General features: G+C 37.9%; 2 protein-coding genes across 2 annotated transcripts in view; one reads left to right on the plus strand and one right to left on the minus strand.

Annotated features, from left to right (window-relative positions):
• Positions 1-1,685: 1,685 nt before the first annotated feature.
• Positions 1,686-5,061, minus strand: LOC126481683 (ADP,ATP carrier protein-like). Its single transcript, XM_050105628.1, has 4 exons — positions 4,853-5,061; positions 4,466-4,727; positions 4,049-4,283; positions 1,686-2,157 (listed from the first exon to the last, which is right to left on the minus strand). Exons 1-4 carry the CDS (start codon positions 5,010-5,012, stop codon positions 1,915-1,917), a joined length of 900 nt encoding a protein of 299 aa, XP_049961585.1. The 5' UTR covers positions 5,013-5,061; the 3' UTR covers positions 1,686-1,914.
• Positions 5,062-5,600: 539 nt separating this feature from the next.
• Positions 5,601-19,970, plus strand: part of LOC126481693 (protein lin-7 homolog C) — a 55,633-nt gene continuing 41,263 nt past the window's right edge. The window contains exon 1 of the mRNA XM_050105641.1: positions 5,601-5,723. Coding sequence (XP_049961598.1) covers positions 5,687-5,723 — 37 coding nt within the window. The 5' untranslated portion in view covers positions 5,601-5,686. The remainder of the gene's footprint in view (positions 5,724-19,970) is intronic.

A 19,970-nucleotide genomic window follows, 5' to 3' on the forward strand; every position in this document is an offset into this window, starting at 1 on the left:
ATCAAAATGACAGCTGTGTATTGTGTGAAGGTTACAGCAGACCACCTAAATCCCTTCAAGCTGTGTAACTGTCCATGTCACAAGGCCAGAATTGTGCTACAGCCATTTGAGGAGCAAGATAGTGAACTCACATAGACACCTCTGTCATTAAATTTGTTCGAGCTTAATCTAATGTAACACATCTGGGACATTGGTCCATAATTTACAGGAATTTCATGACCTTCGTATAGGCATTTGGTGCAGCATACCTCCAGAAGGCTACCCCACCAAAACCACACCACATACTATCATTGCTATATTGCACAAACACTTAAGTTTTTGGTCCTGATGTTTTGGCCCCTCAGTGCATCAGTATTTCAAATTTTCGAACAATTTAATGAACAGGTATCATTCATGTAACTACGTGCCTGACAAGCCAATTCACTACCTCTTGGCAACTGCATCAGACGTACCTTACAAGAAAGCACAAAATTTAAGTCAACAGATTATTAACCTTCTGCATCCATTGCAAGATTCAAATACTGGAATACTCTGATGGTGCTACTTTAATGCAGTCATCTCTACAACTCTTGTGTTCATCAGTGAAGTTTCTGCTTGGTGAAGTAATTTTTTTTGCTAACATACAGAAACAAAGAAGGGCTGACAAAACAATCATGTCAAATTGGTTTAAGTGCATTATACTATATACACAGGAACAAATACTGATCTGCCAACCCTGTTACCATGACTTAAGTGTCAGCATTTCTACAGCAAAGGCTACCAGGAAAGTGAACTGAATTGTTCCATGTGACAGTGTGGCTCAACAGCCTGAAAATTTAGTGAAGGCTAACAGAATGAACATTCACATGAACTTGAAAAGCTCAATTTTTAAATGACTGATGGGGAGAGGAAAACAAAATCTTACTCTACACTTAACTTGCAATAAAGGTGTTGAAAATGCCGTAAGTGTTAACCTCTGTTCCAATTATTACCACACACAGAAATAATTTCAATCACACTGAAGAATGCTCTTGTCTCAAAACCTCAGTTACTTTAAAACTTAAGAGATATTTTTTAAAGTTTAGTTTTTCACACTGAGCTGGGTAAGATCCACCATACAGTGGATATGAGTAGCCTCTTAAGGTTCATGGAGAGGGGGGGGGGTGGGGGGGGGGGGGGGTGATGACCCTTTTCTGTCAATACAGAAAGAGTTCAAACATTTTCAGTTAACAACCACTACATACTTACGGTACAACTCACTGTTGTAAAGTCAACAGGAACAAGGTTGCAAGCATGTTAAATAGCTTTAACATGCCTTACTATACAATGCTCTGAATGGAAAGCACATTTTCCACACCTTTCTTAGGAATTACCAACCCTAAGTGTCTTAGTTTTCTTAGACAACTTTCTACAAATACACAAGCTATCAATATACCTGTTACTTGTCCGAATTTTCAACATCTCTCACTTTTTTCGTTTTGAACCATGCTAGTGCCGGAGACTACAGATTTTACAAAAGCTATTTAGATTGTAAAACAAATTTCAATATTATAAACAAAAAGTATTTGACAACACTTCAAAACTAATTGCCTTCATTTCCCATAACATGCAATTGTGAACAACAAAATTTTCTTAATGGTTCATCAGCCTGCACTTCAGACTCAAGGAGGAGACCTGGTGGGAATCAAATTAGTTAAACAAACAGGTAATAAATTAATTTTCCATTTTAATTCTGTTGTGTATATTACAATTAAATACTCAAGTCAGCCTGAAAAATTACATAACAAATGCATCTGTTGGAATGTTTCCTTAGTTTCACATCACATTTCTAGCTGTAGTGATTTACTATAGTGTCTCTTCTGGGAATGCCATGAGCAATGGAATGAACAATGGAATGTTCAACTTGAGTGAATACTACCAAACTCTTCACACAATTTAAAGGAGTGCCTTGATTTCATCATAAAGCACAAGGACGAGAGCACCACCAGTGCCTCTGAGAATATTTGAAAAGGCACCCTTGAAGAAAGCACCACCACCCTCAGTTCTGTAGATCTTGCCCCAACAGTCCACAGTGTTCTTGTACATCATGTCAGCCTTTGCACGTCCAGACTGCATCATCATACGTCGACGAACAGTGTCAAATGGATATGACATAATACCCGCAAATGTGGTTACAGCCTGTAAAGTAGAAAGTAAAGAAAGCACATCTTCAGAACAGCTTTACTTAAAACTTTAACATATTTAACACAGTTTATAACATGCTCCAAAGGGTCTTTCAAAACTATTTGCACAAGGATAATCTAGTGACTTCACCTGTCCACTAACTTTAAAACTGTTTCATACCCACTACACATCTGATGGGTGGTTACTTATTGCATTGCCCCTGAAATTGGACTGTTCCTAATACAATTTTATGGAACATCCATTTTTTAAATGAGTAGATTATGCTTCATAGCTAACATATCAATGAAAACATATGTAACAGGGTGGGCTTTTCAGCTACAGGTACCTTTCGAATTTCTCACCACTGGACCTTTGGCTCACTGGTATAAAATAAAAGTTCCACAACAAAGAATAGTTGGCAAGGTTCTTTTTCCCCTTTAGTACTCCTACGAGAACTGCTATTCAATGAAGTGTTGTATCTTGTGTTAAGCTCAAGATGACCAACTACAGCTCCTTCTCATAATTAAGTCAAATGAGATGCATTCAATCCATGCATTCCATATCCATACCACACACAGCCTTTTCTGGAAGTAATTCTGTTTTAACATTTAGGGTTGCAGAAACAGCAGAATCAAATGTTTGAAATGTACTCAGATTAAATACAGCTTCTGCAATAATATATTGCATGGAATGAAGTGTGATATTTCATTTAAGAATTGGGTAATGTGATGAAATTCCAATGAGTGTCCAAAACAAAGTGGACGTGCGTGGAAGGAGTAAAAGATGACATGTCTCAAAATGTTTGTAGATGTTTAGGGGGAAAAGAAAAAAAATTTGGTATCAAGTTACCCCAAAATGCAAAAGTTTTATCACAAAATGAATTTTTGCTCAGTGTCATTTCATGAAACATGAAAAATGTTACCTACAGAACAATTTACAAACACGAGTTTGCATAGAAATATGCAGAACACTCCGGCTTAAGTATGAAAAGTAAGAAACATAAAATAGCTTTAACTGAGAGCTCAATTATTTCACCAGCCAGTAGCAACAGCTCACTTCACAGAAGTAAAATTGAAGCACACCACCTTTAAAGGTAATGTCACATTCTGCTACATAAAAGTTCGTTCAGACCTCACAAGGGCCAAAATAAACAATTTGGAAGTATCCACAGAACTGAGCATGAATCTAATAAACTAGAGACACCTTACCTTGCCTTCCTTCCACCCCCCCCCCCCCACAACTAATAGCATAAGGCAGCAGCAGAGAGTGAAACAAAGAGCAGGGTAGAGATGAAGATACAAAGATGGGAAACCGTATCCTATTAAGACTCGAGGGAAAGAAGTAAGATTCAACTAGATATGTACAGTACTGAAAAGTGGTAATGTGAGTCTTATGAGATAGTATATAACCTACTAAATAAAATGGTTCATGCATTAGTGATAACTTATGTTGAAGTGCAGGAACATAAAATCTGTAGAAGAGGCAAAAAACTATTCTTTGCTCTCTCTCTCTCTCTCCTCCCCCCCCCCCCCCCCACCTTTTCGTTCACATATGGGGCACCAGGGCAGAACTGTCTGAACCACATGTAACTGCTTAACATCTCCACCCTTTACAGGCGATTTTACTGTAAAAATTTCTGCAATAATTACAAACAAGCAAGGAACAGTTGCGAAAAAACCTAACATTTGTAAAAAAAAAAAAAAAAAAAAAAAAAAAAAAAAAAAAAAAAAAAATCCTTTTGTTTTAATGAAGAAGCCTTAACTTACCTACGCCAATGTTATTTACTGCGTCTTTTAACATGTTTGCTACATCTGCAGCTGTACATTTCGTGAAAGTGTTAGGTTCTAATTTGTTAGAGACACACACACACACACACACACACACACACACACACAAATTTACTTACCTGAGCGATTAAGAAGGAAATGATGAAAGGAGTGTTCTTCGGGTCTGGCAACATTCCTTTGGCTGTATCGAAGCAACCGAAGTACGCTGCTCGGTAGATAATGATTCCTTGCACGGAAACACCGAAGCCTCTATACAGACCCACGAGGCCGTCGGACTTAAAGGTTTTCGCTATACAGTTTCCCAATCCAGTAAATTCTCTTTCCGCACCAGCCTTACCAATGTCGGCTGCCAACCTAGAAATTATGCACACCATAATCAATTGTTTCACGTATTGAAACTTCAAGACTAAGGGGAGGACAGTTTTTTTTCCCACTGACGTTGCACAATCTATGCCAAGGCTAATAAAATGAGGTCAGTACGCGAGCTATATTAAAACTTCTAGCAACAACTAATTTGAGTGCTGAAGTTACGGTACCTTGTTCGAGCGAAATCCAGTGGGTAGACAAAGCACAGAGACGTCGCACCGGCTGCTCCACCTGATGCGAGATTCCCGAGAAAGTACCTCCAAAACTGTGTCTTCTTATCAACACCTCCAAGGAAAATTTGCTTATATTTGTCCTTAAATGCAAAGTTCAAGGCTTGAGTGGGAAAATATCTAATAACATTGGCTAGATTTCCTCTCCAGTAGCTGAGGAATCCTTGTTCCTTGGGAATACGGATGAAACAGTCAACCATGCCTAGAAAGAAAAAGAGGGGGGGAAAAAAAATAGAGAATACTTTTAGACATATTGAACGACAACGTACACTAGTCATGTATTAACATAAGTCGTGCAAAATGGCAGTTACATTTGGCAGCACTTACCTTTGTACTGTTTATCCGCTGTAATTTGTTTGGATGCATGTTGCACTTGTAAAAGAAGCTTAACTCTTTCAATAGGAGCTACAGTAGTTTTAGAAATTGCCGCAGCCACACCACCTGCCGCAAAATCTTTCAAAAATGAAATAGGGTCTGCGAGTGACATCTTTCCGTCTTCACTGTGTGGGAGCCAACGAAGGAAGAGAGAGATCAGACACGAGTCAAATCACGAATATGGTCTTTTACGTCAGTGACTACGTTAATCAAGAGAAGTATTGAGACACGAATAAATTCGAAAGGTTATAAATATTCAGTTTCCTAAAAAGCGAGAAATACAGTTAAATTTTATTATTTCATTATTACAAGTACTTTTATTACATGCGAAATCGCGCCTTCGGATTCTGCTAATCAAATCAAGTAATCTCAGAATTATATATGTACGTACTTTTTAACAAATTGCTGTTTGTTTCTTGCGAACACAGCTTACAGTGACGTATATTGTTGCTCATTAATGAATATGTATAAAAATATGTAAAACAAGGTGCATAAAATAAATTTTCTCTTCAGTGTCCTTCGTATATCATATAAATCAATTCTGTTGCGCTGACAGTGTTCAAAGTTTGCTAAGTTTTATGCATTTCTAGTTACCACCTAGCTTGGATGCGCTTTATTATTTTTGATAGTCAATTATCAAAGTGAAGTAATTTCGGAAGCAACAGCTCAGAAGTCCGATGGAATATCTCTGTCAAAGAAGTTAGTGCAAGTGAAGAGCTGGGTAGTGGGTATCATACTCCAGATCGTTTATTACACACTAGTGACACTACACAGAAAGTAGTGGCAATGGCAGCTGTTGGCGAGCAATTAACGCTAGCGAGAGGCAAGTTGCACTTAAGAGCAGTAGATTCTTACTAGACACAAATTCCCCCGAAATCTTGTCCGATAATTGTATATTGAAATCATTTGCCAAAATGCTTTACATCGCTAAACTAGTGCTGAATTTCCTGTCAAGGAAAATAGGCCAACAATACATATTGTTTACAGACGTATACGCTACTAAATGTTAGAACAACCACCGCCAGACCGGATGTTTATGGGATGACAGACTACGAATTGTATTGAAGCATACCGCATACCGTAGTAGAATTCAATTGCATTTGACAAGTGGATGTTTCTGCAGAAAGTTGACAGGTGTCAACGTTGAGAAATAACAACATTGCGTTTCACAGTTTTACAAACACACAACGGAAAACTCACCTGTCTCCCATTTCGGATGGAGTCTGTCACACTGGTTAACCTGCTGAAATTATCACAACTAGAAACTAACAATCAACAGAGACTCGTCGGGATGAAATAATTTCTTTTATTTGGCAAAGATACTTAATGAGTAAACATTTGCCAGAGTTGCGTTTTTCTTTTTTTGTGCAGAGATTACAACTACTGAAACAATAAGTTATTAAAAGTTGTGCCGGTTTCAGTGTAAACACAACATGGATAGAAACTGTTCTGGCACGCAAGTAACTTACCAAAAGTATCGTAAATTACGCGTTGCACGTTAGTGTGATACTTCGGCAAGTGCATTGTTTTGTGATCGAAACTTTTTGGAGTTCCGTGTCATTGTTAGTTGACATCACGTAGTGGTCTATCTTGTAAAGTTCACAGAAACAACAGAGGAAAATAAAAATTACAAGTTCTCATATCTACCGTGTCAAATTTGCACTATTAAAGTTTTCAGGAAATGAGTCTCTGCAAATGTTTGCTTTGTAACATTGCACCCAGACAAGCACCAGGTAAATTCGTAATGAGTTATTTAGACTGCGAGCTAGATTTCGGCTACAGTACAGACAGCCTAAACAAAATGATTCTCGTTATTTTCCATTCATTAACTTATAGACGGATACCAAATTATCTAAATGAGTCTATGTAGCCGCCATCAATATGCAAGCATTTAAAAAAAAAAAAAAAAAATATATATATATATATATATATATATATATATATATGGTCACATTGTGTGTTGCCTTTAAATGAGTTTCCAAACATTTATTTTCCTCACCTTGTACAGTACTCATTACATTCACTGATAGGGCACTGAAGTGTGCATACCCTTGCCCATCTCCAGCCTGAGAACTGACATACTTGTCGTGCATGTACTGCACTGTTAACATAAAATAAGTGCAGAACTGACTAGGTAAAATTCTGGCACTTCAGCTTTGTGTTTGAACACCTCTACTTGGGTTTCATGGTGTCTACTTAAAAATCTAATTGCGTTTTGTGACCTAATAAATATTCTGCTACATTGAAAGGAATTGAATTTTATTCATGGAATCAAAATTGTCTGGAGTTACAAGATGAACATTTATGTTTAGTGTCAGTAGTACAATGAAATCAGTGCCCACTTCCTCCAGTTGTGGAATTTCCATTATCGTAAGAGTCTTAATTGCTTTCAAAGTGTGCTATTGTCAAACCAAAAACATTCGTTACCATGTGTGTTTGGGTGCATACGTATTTCATTTATTTGCTCATAGACCATTTGGTACAATAGTATTGGGCATATCAGAAACATACGGAAATAATACTTACATATAAAACATTTACAGAATAGGGTTTGATAGCATGAGGATATGGCAGGAAATTGGTCATGCCGCAGTCAAAGGAATGATTCCATTATTCACCTTAGAGACAAGGATAAACAGTGGGAAACTCTAGTCAGGATGGCAGGACGGGGAAATAAACTCCAGTCGGTCTGAATGAAAGTCCATTGCATTAAGACTGGGGTATGTAATTGCAAGGAGAATAACAGAATACATTGTCTACATGTGAGTGCAACATGCACAATAAGTAAAAAATGAAAAAGAAATTTTGAAAATAAAAATATTCTTGGAAAAAGTGGAAACGCACAAACAAATTCCAGAACACTGCATAAAAATAAAAAATGCACAGTAAGTCAATCAGTGGTGTAGGTAAAACATAAATCTTTGCTTCAAAACACCCTCAAAAATAAAACAAAACAAAACAGTTACACATCATTCAGTCTGCATGTACGAAATTAATCGCCTAAAACTTGCAGCACAAATATTGTAGAAATGGAAAGTGCTATTAACGTGCAGTTTTCACAGAATGAATTGATAATCAGGGGCTCATATTATTAGCCATTAAACAGATTGTATTAATACTAGAAAGTGTATTTTTTGTGCAAGCATACACTTTTCTAAATGGAACAATGCCTATTCACATTAACAGACTAATAGTAGGGAAAATTAGAATGTCAGGGCAGTGTTTGTAGCAGCTGTGAGTTGTTTACGAGATACCTTAGTTTGAAAAGTTCCCACACTGACACATGTACAATACTTGTGGTAGCACACACTAAAGAACAAGTGTGTGTGCGCCAGGTATGTGGATTGTAACTGGTAACAAGACAATTGATCATTACGGATTGTGTTCAAAATTACCATCGGCAGCAGCAATACATGCTTTGTCTGGTCTGGTATGGAATGACTGCTGCACACATGCTAGCATTTCAGTGGGGATGTTTCAGCATTCTGCAGTAATACATCATTTCATATCATCTGGTGTAGTTAGTATGACCTCATAGCTGTCATCTTTCATATTTCGCCCCAGGAAAAAGTCTACAGGTGTCAAATCAGTGGAACTGGTTGGTAAAGTATAGGTCCTCTGCATCCAATCAAACGATTTAGACACAATTTGTGGAGACATGATGTAGTACTTCATGCACTATAGGCTGACAGCCATCATGTTGGTACCACAGTTCCTGCTAGTCTGCAGAGAAATGTCTTCTAGCAACAGTTTTATGAGCTGATGGTTCACTGCTTCACACCACACATTTACACTCCATGGAGCTGATGTTCCATCTAACGAAGCCGACAGGAATTGTCAACAGACTAATACTGCATATTTCAGCGCTTTACCTTCCCATGATGGGTAAATGTGGTTTCATCACTAAACAAGATACATGATTCATCTGGAATATCCTGTCTCAATACCCGTGTACATAAGTTAAGACGATTCTAATGTGTGGATCAACAACAGCAGCAGCAATAACATTGATTTCTCTCTCTCCTGTTGTCACTTGTTTCCTTGTGTTATGTTGTGCAGGTGTTTACCACTTTCACATAACTAGTTGAAGAGGTTGATAAATAATTGCTGAGATGGTTGAACTCTATTGGAATATCTCGCTGCTTACATGGTACAAGAACAAACTGCATTCTTCCCACACTGTTCATGCACCACGAGCAAAACAAACAAACACACACACACACACACACACACACACACACACACACTAGCAATTTGTCAATTCACAGTGCACTCAAGGAACACACAAGCACACTGTAAGCAAACATAACATCATCATACTTAGCCACCGTGCAGGTTGAATGGCATAAGTATCAGTGTGGTAACTTTTCACAATACAATATCCTGTGAAAGACTTGTGCTAGAATCCTGCTACAAACACTGCTAACATTCCAATTTACCCTAGTTTGTTTGTTAATGTCAACAGGCATTTTTCCATTTAAAAAGTGTGTTTGCACAAAAAATACACTTTCTAAGTATTATTGCAATCTGTCGATTGACTAACAATTCATATCATAGAAATCTGAGACTTGAAAAGATCTCTAACCATATAGTTTCATCTGACATTATATAGCTCCGTTAAAAGATTTAAAGCACAAGCACATGAAAACCTGCTTACATTATAACCATCAAAATTAGGTTAGCGCCAGATCCTTTCTCAGCAGAAGTGTGTCGCAATGCATCTGAAACAGAGGAAACAGAAGACCAACAGCACAAACAATGTTTACAAAGATAAACAGAACACCAATGGTATATCAGTTAAGAGTCATAAGAACCCAACAGTGAATGAGGACTAGTAATCCTATAACATAACATATTCATTTACACTATCGTCTATAATCCACTCTGAACTACCTTTTGACATCAATTGTCTCACAAGGTCGCCACTGAACAGCTTTTGAAACAAGTTTTGTGGACATAGTTTAATGTATTATAGATTGTATTTCTTATCTTTTATCTATATTTTTGTACGTCTTTAGACTGAAATCTGTAGTGAATTAAATTGATTCTGTAAATAAGTAATAAGCATATGTAAATGATTAAGTTACCTTGCAGACAATATTAGTAGTCTTGTCAATACTTTTTGCAAATGATGTAGTTATGTGCAGTGACGAACTATCAGAACAAAACTGTGGAAATGTTCAATTGCATCTTAATAAGATGTCAAAGTTGTATAAAGATTGTCAGCTTACTTTAAATATTCAGAAATGTGCAATTGTGTGTGTCACAGAAAATATACACACACACACACACACACACACACACACACACACACACACACACACACACACACACACCAGATGGTCAGCCGTGGCTTTGACGAAAAGTCCAAACTGTCTCATATTCCATGATTGTGTATAGAACTATTAGTGGAGTACTTAGTAATGCTTTCCTTGATATGCATGACAGATTGGTAGATGAAGTAATTTGGTGCAGTAATTATATCCAATTTTTTAAACAGTTCTTTACAACAAGCCTGTCTCCTGCTTATAGTTATTCTTATGGCCCTTTTCCTTATTTTAAAAATTACATCCATGTTTTATGGCTTCAGTCACCAGAATAGAACCCTGCAGCTAAAGACTAAATGTTATTTATTTATTTACTCATCAAGTCCGTAGGATCAAATTGGGGAGCAAATCTCCGAGCACATGGAACATGTCAGTACATGAAATCACAACATAAACGTAATAACAGATAAAAATAAATGTTCATGAACCTTAAAAAAGTCAGTCCATAAGTTTAAGTAAACGCTATTAGCAATACAATAAAAATCAGCTTCATTTTTCAAGGAACTCCTCGACAGAATAGGAGGAGTGTCCCATGTGGAAACTCTTCAGTTTCGATTTGAAGCGTGTGGATTACTGCTAAGATTTTTGAATTCGAGTGGCAGCTTATTGAAAATGGGTGCAGCAGTATACTGCACACCTTTTTGCACAAGAGTTAAGGAAGTCCGATCCAAATGCAAGTTTGATTTCTGCCGAGTATTAACAGAGTGAAAGCTGCTTATTCGTGGGAATAAACTAATACTGATAACAAGAAACGACAATAAGGAATATACATATTGAGAGGCCAATGTCAAAATACCTCGACTCGTGAACAGAGCTCGACAAGAGGTTCATGAACTTACACCACTTATTGCCCAAACCGCCCGTTTCTGAGCCAAAAATATCCTTTTTAGAATGGGAAGAGTTACCCCAAAATATAATACCATATGATAATAGTGAATGAAAATAAGCAAAGTAGACTAATTTTCGTGTCGAATGATCGCTCACTGTGTAAGAATAGTATTTCGCCACAAGACATTGGCTGTTACAAACAAATTATGTAACCCTAAGAGCAAAACATGTAGCTGACATTCTATTTGCCAGGATCTTTGAGTCTTCATTGTGTGTAAATGGACAATCAATATTCATCCTTAAAAATCTTGTGCTTGTTACACCATCTATAAAGTTATCAGCTGTGCTTAATGTGACAGATTGTGTTCCGTCTTTATGTTGAAGAGCATACTCTTCATTTTCTGTAAGTTCGATGTTGATTTACTACATACTGTCCAGTCAAAAACATCCTTGAGAGTTTCATTTCTGTTAGGAGTTCTGGTGTATTATCAGTGACTATGATATTGCTGTCATCAGCAAAGAGAACTTTTTCTCCCTGACTTATACTGCCTGGAAAGTCATTGATATATGTTAAGAACAGAACTGGACACAACGAACAACTGTGAGGAACACCTGTGTTCTGTGTTTCTTGTCTGACACTTGTTTTACTGAAACTTTATCATCAGCAGGTATGTGACATATATATCGTCTGCACCCTGTTTTCTGGGAAGAGAAACTACTTGTCTGCTGTTCCTCATTCACATTGTACTTCTAACTTGTTTAGCAGCACATATGTACATGTGTTGTTTGTTCTTTTGGACATGTCTAAAAGAACAGGTATCTTTTTTGTAGTTCTGCAGCCATATATTTAGAATCAAGTAGAAATTTACAGATCTCAGCTGCATTGGTGCATTGCATTAAATGCAACAGTGACATGTGAAAATTTGTGCCAGACCAGGAGTCAAACCCATATGCTCCTCTTCTCTAGAAGATTGCCTTAACAGCCTCGGCCATCTGAGCACGCTTCCCATTCACCCCAAATTCCCACAAGCGGCACACTATTTACAGTGTAATGTCCTCCACCCATTATCTCCTATTTCTTTGCACCTACTCAGCTAAGCCCCGTAAGAATCTAAATGATTGAGTGCATTGCTGAAGTCCGGCATTTACAGTTTTTCATGGGATTAGTTCAGTGGTTGACGTTACTAACATAAAAACATTAGCAAAGTAAAATCTAGCAAATTTTCAGGGCTGCCACAGGACTCGTGCATTTTTCGAAGAATGTTCTTGTTATCACCTTCAAACATATTCGTAATTTGAAAATATCAGACCACAGTGGGAAAATAGGGGTTTCAATCTTCAGATGTAAATGTAACTATAGAATGTGCAAGATATCGTGTAAAGAACAGACTGTCACGATATTTATTGGTTTCACCATTTCACAACCAGACTGTCATTCTTCAACCTAACTTAGGTCTTGGGGCTATGCTGAAGTGCAGTCGGGTCAGCTGTACATACTGATAATGGATGGTGGCTTCATCCCATAATGTGGTGGTGGTGATGCATGTGTTACCATATATGCTCAGACAGAGAGGGGGGCCAGTGACAGTTTATTTTGCATATATATTAGCGTTTGGAACATAGGTTGTGGTGACAGACCGATATGTGATGTAGTCCAAAACATACATTAGTTCACAGTTTGCCTGTGAATTGGTCATGCTATAATATTATAAAATAATGGACTAGATGATAATAAAATGCGTGGATTTTTAATATGTATTGAATTAATGAGATTAATTTTTCGGTATGAATGACAAGCACAATAAGCTGAGCTATGCCTGCAAATAAGTTCGTATTAGTTCATATTATTTTGCAGGGCGAAGTAGTTTCTTTCTCTGCTGTAGATTTGTGCTTACCATTCTTTATAATGCTACGTTTGGTCACCGTGTTCACCTTTGAAGTCTTGACCGTGTTCCCATTAAGCTTATCGGATCTTCGTAATTTTCCAAAGTACACAGGTGGGCTTCAGTACTTGTAATTATTGTTCTATTTGAAATAACAACTCACACGACCTTTCTGTTAATAAAACAATACTGTATTTTTCTAAACGGTGCACGTATGAAATACATACTCCTAACTTATTCATAGCGACCCCAAAATGGCGGTCTATAATTACTCGCTAAAAATGGCGTGCTTCTCACTCGTTCACTAGCTGAGCGCGAATCCTTCCTTCCTCCCACTGGTACCAGAAAAAATCTTCTGTTTTTTAACAACTGAAAGTCAAAAAAATACATGACGGTAGGCATAGGCTCTATGATGAGCTACCGCTTCATCTTCTCTCTTTGCCTTTAAAGAAGACGAAAACATAAAGGAAATGCAAAAGGTTTATCACAATGCCAGCAAATGTGAATATGAAAGCCCAAATCTGGTGACATACTGATCTGTAGAACACCCCAAGGTCTGGGTTATGTTGTAAGAATGGTGAAGAGGTATCATATGCTTCAGTTAATCTTTTAAGTCTGCCACAGCAACCTCAGAAACAAAAAAAAATAAAAAAAAAAGAAACAAAAAAAAAAAGGAAAAACTATACAGCACAATCCAGAACATGGTTCCTCTCAATGGATCGCCATCTCCACTAGAGCTGTGTAGGTATAGCAAACAACACAATCAGAGCCTTCACTGGAAGAAATAGATGATGTACTGTTGTTGTTGTGGTCTCCATGCTGCCCTCCAGTACTAAATTGGTGATCCCTTGATGCCTCAAAACATGTCCTACCAACCGGTCCCTTCTTCTAGTCAAGTTGTGCCACGAACTCCTCTTCTCCCCAATTCTATTCAATACCTCCTCATTAGTTATGTGATCTACCCATCTAATCTTCAGCATTCGTCTGTAGCACCACATTTCGAAAGCTTCTATTCTCTTCTTGTCTAAACTATTTATCGTCCATGTTTCACTTCCATACATGGCTACACTCCATACAAATACTTTCAGAAACAACTTCCTGACACTTAAATCAGTACTCGATGTTAACAAATTTCTCTTGTTCAGAAACACTTTCCTTGCCGTAGCCAGTCTACATTTTATATCCTCTCTACTTCGACCATCATCAGTTTGCTCCCCAAATAGCAAAACTCCTTTACTACTTTAAGTGTCTCATTTCCTAATCTTATTCCCGCAGCATCACCCGACTTAATACGACTACATTCCATTATCCTCGTTTTGCTTTTGTTGATGTTCATCTTATTCCCTCCTTTCAAGACTCTGTCCATACCGTTCAATTGCTCTTCCAAGTCCTTTGCTGTCTCTGACAGAATTACAATGTCATCGGCGAACCTCAAAGTTTTTATTTCTTCTCCATGGATTTTAATACCTACTCCGAACTTTTCTTTTGTTTCCTTTACTGCTTGCTCAATATACAGATTGAATAGCATTGGGGAGAGGCTACAACCCTGTCTCACTCCCTTCCCAACCACTGCTTCCCTTTAATGTCCCTTGACTCTTATAACTGCCATCTGCTTTCTGTACAAATTGTAAATAGCCTTTCGCTCCCTGTATTTTACCCCTACCACCTTCAGAATTTGAAAGAGAGTATTCCAGTCAACATTGTCAAAAGCTTTCTCTAAGTCTACAAATGCTAGAAACGTAGGTTTGCCTTTCCTTAATCTTTCTTCTAAGATAAGTCTTAGGGTCAGTATTGCCTCACGTGTTCCAACATTTCTACAGAATCCAAACTGATCTTCCGCAGTTGGCTTCTACCAGTTTTTCCATTCGTCTGTAAAGAATTCGTGTTAGTATTTTGCGGCTGTGACTTATTAAACTGATAGGTCAGTAATTTTCAGATCTGTCAACACCTGCTTTCTTTGGGATTGGAATTGTTGTATTCTTCTTGAAGTCTGATGGTATTTCGCCTGTCTCATACATCTTGCTCACCAGCTGGTAGAGTTTTGTCAGGACTGGCTCTCCCAAGGCTGTCAGTAGTTCTAATGGAACGTTGTCTACTCCCGGGGCCTTGTTTCGACTTAGGTCTTTCAGTGTTCTGTCAAACTCTTCACGCAGTATCATATCTCTCATTTCATCTTCATCTACCTCCTCTTCCATTTCCATAATATAGACCCTCTATATACTCCTTCCACCTTTCTGCTTTCTTTGCTTAGAACTGGGTTTCCATCTGAGCTCTTGATATTCATACAAGTGGTTCTCTTTTCTCCAAGGGTCTCTTTAATTTTCCCGTAGGCAGTATCTATCTTACCCCTCATGAGATAAGCCTCTACATCCTTACATTTGTCCTCTAGCCATCCCTGCTTAGCCATTTTGCACTTCCTGTCGATCTTATTTTTGAGACGTTTGTATTCCTTTTTGCCTGCTTCATTTGCTGCATTTTTGTATTTTCTCCTTTCATCAATTAAATTCATTATCTCTTCTGTTACCCAAGGATTTCTACTAGCCCTCGTCTTTTTACCTACTTGATCCTCTGCTGCCTTCACTATTTCATTCCTCAAAGCTACCCATTCTTCTTCTACTGTATTTCTTTCCCCCGTTCCTGTCAATTGTTCCCTTATGCTCTCCATGAAACTCTCTACAACCTCTGGTTCTTTCAGTTAACCAGGTCCCATCTCCTTAAATTCCCACATTTTTGCATTTTCTTCAGTTTTAATCTACAGTTCATAACCATTAGATTGTGGTCAGAGTCCACATCTGCCCCTGGAAATGTCTTACAATTTAAAATCTGGTTTCTATATCTCTGTCTTACCATTATATAATCTATCTGAAACCTTTTATTATCTCCAGGATTCTTCCATGTATACAACCTTCTTTCATGATTCTTGAACCAAGTGTTAGCTATGATTAAGTTATGCTCTGTGCAAAATTCTACCAGGCGGCTTCCTCTTTCATTTCTTAGCCCCAATCCATATTCACCTATTACGTTTCCTTCTCTTCCTTTTCCTACTGTCGAATTCCAGTCACCCATGACTATTAAATTTTCGTCTCTCTTCACTACCTGAATAATTTCTTTTATCTCGTCATACATTTCATCAATTTCATCATCATCTGCAGAGCTAGTTGGCATATAAACTTGTACTACTATAGTAGGCGTGGGCTTCATGTCAATCTTGGCCACAATAATGCGTTCACTATGCTATTTGTAGTAGCTTACCCGCACTCCTATTTTTTTATTCATTATTAAACCTACTCCTGCATTACCCCTATTTGATTTTGAATTTATAACCCTGTATTCACCTGACCAAAAGTCTTGTTCCTCCTGCCACAGAACTTCACTAATTCCCACTATATCTAACTTTAACCTATCCATTTCCCTTTTTAAATTTTCTAACCTACCTGCCCGATTAAGGGATCTGACATTCCACACTCCGATCCGTAGAACGCCAGTTTTCTTTCTCCTGATAACAATGTCCTCTTGAGTAGTCCCTGCCCGGAGATCCGAATGGGGGACTATTTTACCTCCGGAATATTTTACCCAAGAGGACGCTATCATCATTTAATCATACAGTGAAGCTGCATGCCCTCGGGAAAAATTATGGCTGTAGTTTCCTCTTGCTTTCAGCCGTTCGCAGTACCAAAACAGCAAGGCCTTTTTGGTTAGTGTCACAGGGCCAGATCAGTCAATCATCCAGACTGTTGTCCCTGCAACTATTGAAAAGCCTGCTGCCGTTCTTCAGGAACCACACGTTTGTCTTTACGTATTGTAAGCAAAACATATGACTATACTCTGACTGAAACATGCAAACAAAACATCCCAGACACTAATCTGTGTAAAATAAGATGACAGCATGTCTGTGCACATAAATACAGGCACAGGAATGGGTCACTCTGTTAAATACATCATTACCAGCCATTATACATTTGCACCAGAATAACGGTTGTTTCTGGACTTCTTTAAAAATTGCAGCCTACAGTAGCATATTTATTCTGCATGTTTTTTTAATGTTATTTATCTATCTTTTATTACATTATCTTTGTAAAGTTTTCTTATTTATTGGGATCCAGTAAATAATTTCCTTAGCTCACTTGCCATCAGTTGCCTGTCTACATGTCCCACCCACCTTAACTTCTTAATCATTACACTCATGTTAACATCTACTGCTCTATTCTGTTATAGTGAAGCAATGCCTCACTGCTGTATCCGCAAACTGGTGATATGTGTATAGTAAACTTACTTTTTTTAATATGTTAGAAGCTAGGTTGTGGAAACCGTATTTGGCTTTCCAGATTCATTCTAGGTCATTTTTACTCTTACGTATTTCTTTCTTTTGCTGTCCCTCTCTCACTGTCATAAATACATAAAACTAATTAACTGTTTCTAAGATTGAACAGCCAAGTTGATTTTTTTGGTGATGTGTTAACGCCATTTTAGGTCATATTCTAATTTTCTGGCTTGCTTTAATACTTGCTCCCATAAGTTCTTCCATTAGGTATTTAAGTGTACCTTCACTAGCGACAAGCAATACAATGTCAGTCTCTTGCAGTGTCAGGCACTGAAGTTCGATGAGCATCTTCGTAATGCTCTCTTGCTTATCAAATGAACCTGTGATGTGATGCACAATTATTTGTGGGTTGTCTCCCTATCGCCTGTGTTAATCTCATCTGGTAATATTTCCAGACTTACCAATATGCCATGGGTTTTGTAGGCCATTTCTTTCATGATGATTTACATTTCAATACAATTCTTCCAATAAATTTCCATATGACATCCAATTTTCTTGTAAAGAGTTATGTGTGAACATTTAATACAAAGTCTGTTCAAAAAATTCTGGAACTTTGTCCACAAATCTTTCTTGTGCTTACCTTTTACTTATTGTGCATGGTCTCCTTTGAAATACTCTACTCCACAATTGATACACCACTCCTAATGCCGTTTTCACTTCCAGAAGCAGTCTTGGTATGCTTCTTGCTGGACCATGTGAAATGCCATCTGTGAATTTTCTTTTATCTTGTCTGTTGTTGCAAATCTTCATCCTTTCAACAGGGTTTTCAACTCTGGAAATTAAAGAAGTCCACAGGGGCCAGGTCTGTCTCATTATGCAAGAACCTTGAATTGTCTCGGCACTTGTCAGGATGTTGGTTTCTCACAGGCGTCGCAATACATTCCTGTAATACTATCAATTTAAAGAGTGTCTGTGTGACACAAATTTTCAAAATCAAAGAAAACTATCAGCATGGCTTTCTTTGGTCTTTGAGAACCTTTTCTGACCCACTGTGAAGATTAAACCTTGGTCTCAACATCATAACCATACACCCTTGTCTCATCACTAGTTAAGATTCTCTTAAGGAACATCTCATTATCATTTGCTCTATCCAAATCTCTTCACTGATTGTGAGACTAAGGTCTCTCTGGTGTTGCCTCATGAGCCGTGGGACAAACTCGGTGGCACTACGATGCATTCTAAGATGCTGTGTCAGGATTTTGTGATATCATTCAATTAAAATGTTACATTCTTCTGAAATATCTCGGACAGTCAATCTCCGATTGGCATGCACAATTTCATTAGCGTTCCTGACAATAGTATTGTTGGTAGACGTGGAAGGGCATCCTCAATGAGGGCCATCTTTAACTTCTGTCTGGCCATTTTTAAACTGTATGATCCATTTGTAATACCGAGTACGGCATAAGCACTCATCACTATAGGCTTCCTGTATCATTTGGTGTGTGCCTGTGAGCGTTTTCTTGGGTTTCATGCAAAATTTAATGCAGACACTTTGCTCCTGTAACTCTGCCATCTCTAAATTCGCAAACTGTGTGACAAAACGTTTTACTCAATACAGCACCGACCGGTAACTAACAGGCATACAACAATGAAACTTCCAGCAGTTACACATTAAACAAAGGCACATGCAGGGATGCCAACCACATTTCGCTCTTAACACTCCATTGGCGCGAAGCTGCAAATGTTCTGGAATTTTTTCAACAGACCTCGTATTAAGTTGCTTTGTGTCTCTACCTGTGGATATTTTGCTTTTATTGTCTCCAGTAATTCATAACCAATAGTGTAATCAAACAGTAATTTATCTCTCCATCCATGAATGTGCAGTGTGTTACATTTATTTACATTGAGGGTCAAATGCTAGTGTCTGCTCCGATTGCCAGTCCTGTACCGGTATTTATGACTTTCGTGTATGTAACAACAAAATAGCCTCACAGACCTTCTGACACTGTACCCTAAATAATTTGGAATAGCCTAGAACACTGTCTGAGGGTCCTGAAGTTATTTTATGTCTAATAATTTTGCCTCATTAAGAATGACATGTTACATTTTCTTTGCTTAGGATGTCCTGTTTCCAGTCACTAATATGGTCCATTACTCTGTAAGCTCATATTTTGTCAACTAAACAACAATGCATAACTGTATTGAATGCTTTCCAGAAGTCGATGAACACAGCCTTCACCTAGGCACTCATTCATTGCCCAAGGTTCTCTGGATCTCACAGACAGAGTGAGCCAAGTTTCACATGATATATTTTCTGTGGAATCCATCTTGATACCTATTGTTCTCTGAAAAGTCGTAATTTGTGAGCATAAAATGTTTCATAATCGTACAGTGCAAATGGAGAGTTGCAGTCATTTAAACGAAACAGAATGCAACAGCTCTTTGCACATACTTATATAATGTGACCACTGTGGCCTTCGATACCAGACTACTGCAATACAGACACACTGAAAATTAAAAATGATGTAACATGCCCTCGCCATGTGTTCATATTGTTGCATTCCACTCCGTGTAGTCACTTCTTAAAAACTCCGCTGTTGCAATGTGATGATGAATAAGGGATAACATATAATAAACAGCAACTTCTGTTATAGGAAATATGACTCTGTAAGTACTGTGTGTGTTAACATACATGGTTTCAACAAATGCATAGCTTTTTACCAAGTAACAACTCATTAATGATTCTTATGGATCAGCTGGTCATAATTGCC

Source organism: Schistocerca serialis, chromosome 1, assembly GCF_023864345.2.
Source record: "Schistocerca serialis cubense isolate TAMUIC-IGC-003099 chromosome 1, iqSchSeri2.2, whole genome shotgun sequence".
Taxonomy (NCBI): domain Eukaryota; kingdom Metazoa; phylum Arthropoda; class Insecta; order Orthoptera; family Acrididae; genus Schistocerca; species Schistocerca serialis.

What these genes read in the sequence shown, in the direction of transcription:
- LOC126481683 (XM_050105628.1), bottom strand. Translation starts at nt 5,012, where the DNA reads ATGTCACTCGCAGACCCTATTTCATTTTTGAAAGATTTTGCGGCAGGT. An exon ending in AGCGGATAAACAGTACAAAG is followed by an intron (nt 4,728 to 4,852) that starts GTAAGTGCTGCC and finishes TTTTCTTTCTAG; the next exon opens with GCATGGTTGACTGTTTCATC. An exon ending in TTTCCTTCTTAATCGCTCAG is followed by an intron (nt 2,158 to 4,048) that starts GTAAGTAAATTT and finishes TCTACTTTACAG; the next exon opens with GCTGTAACCACATTTGCGGG.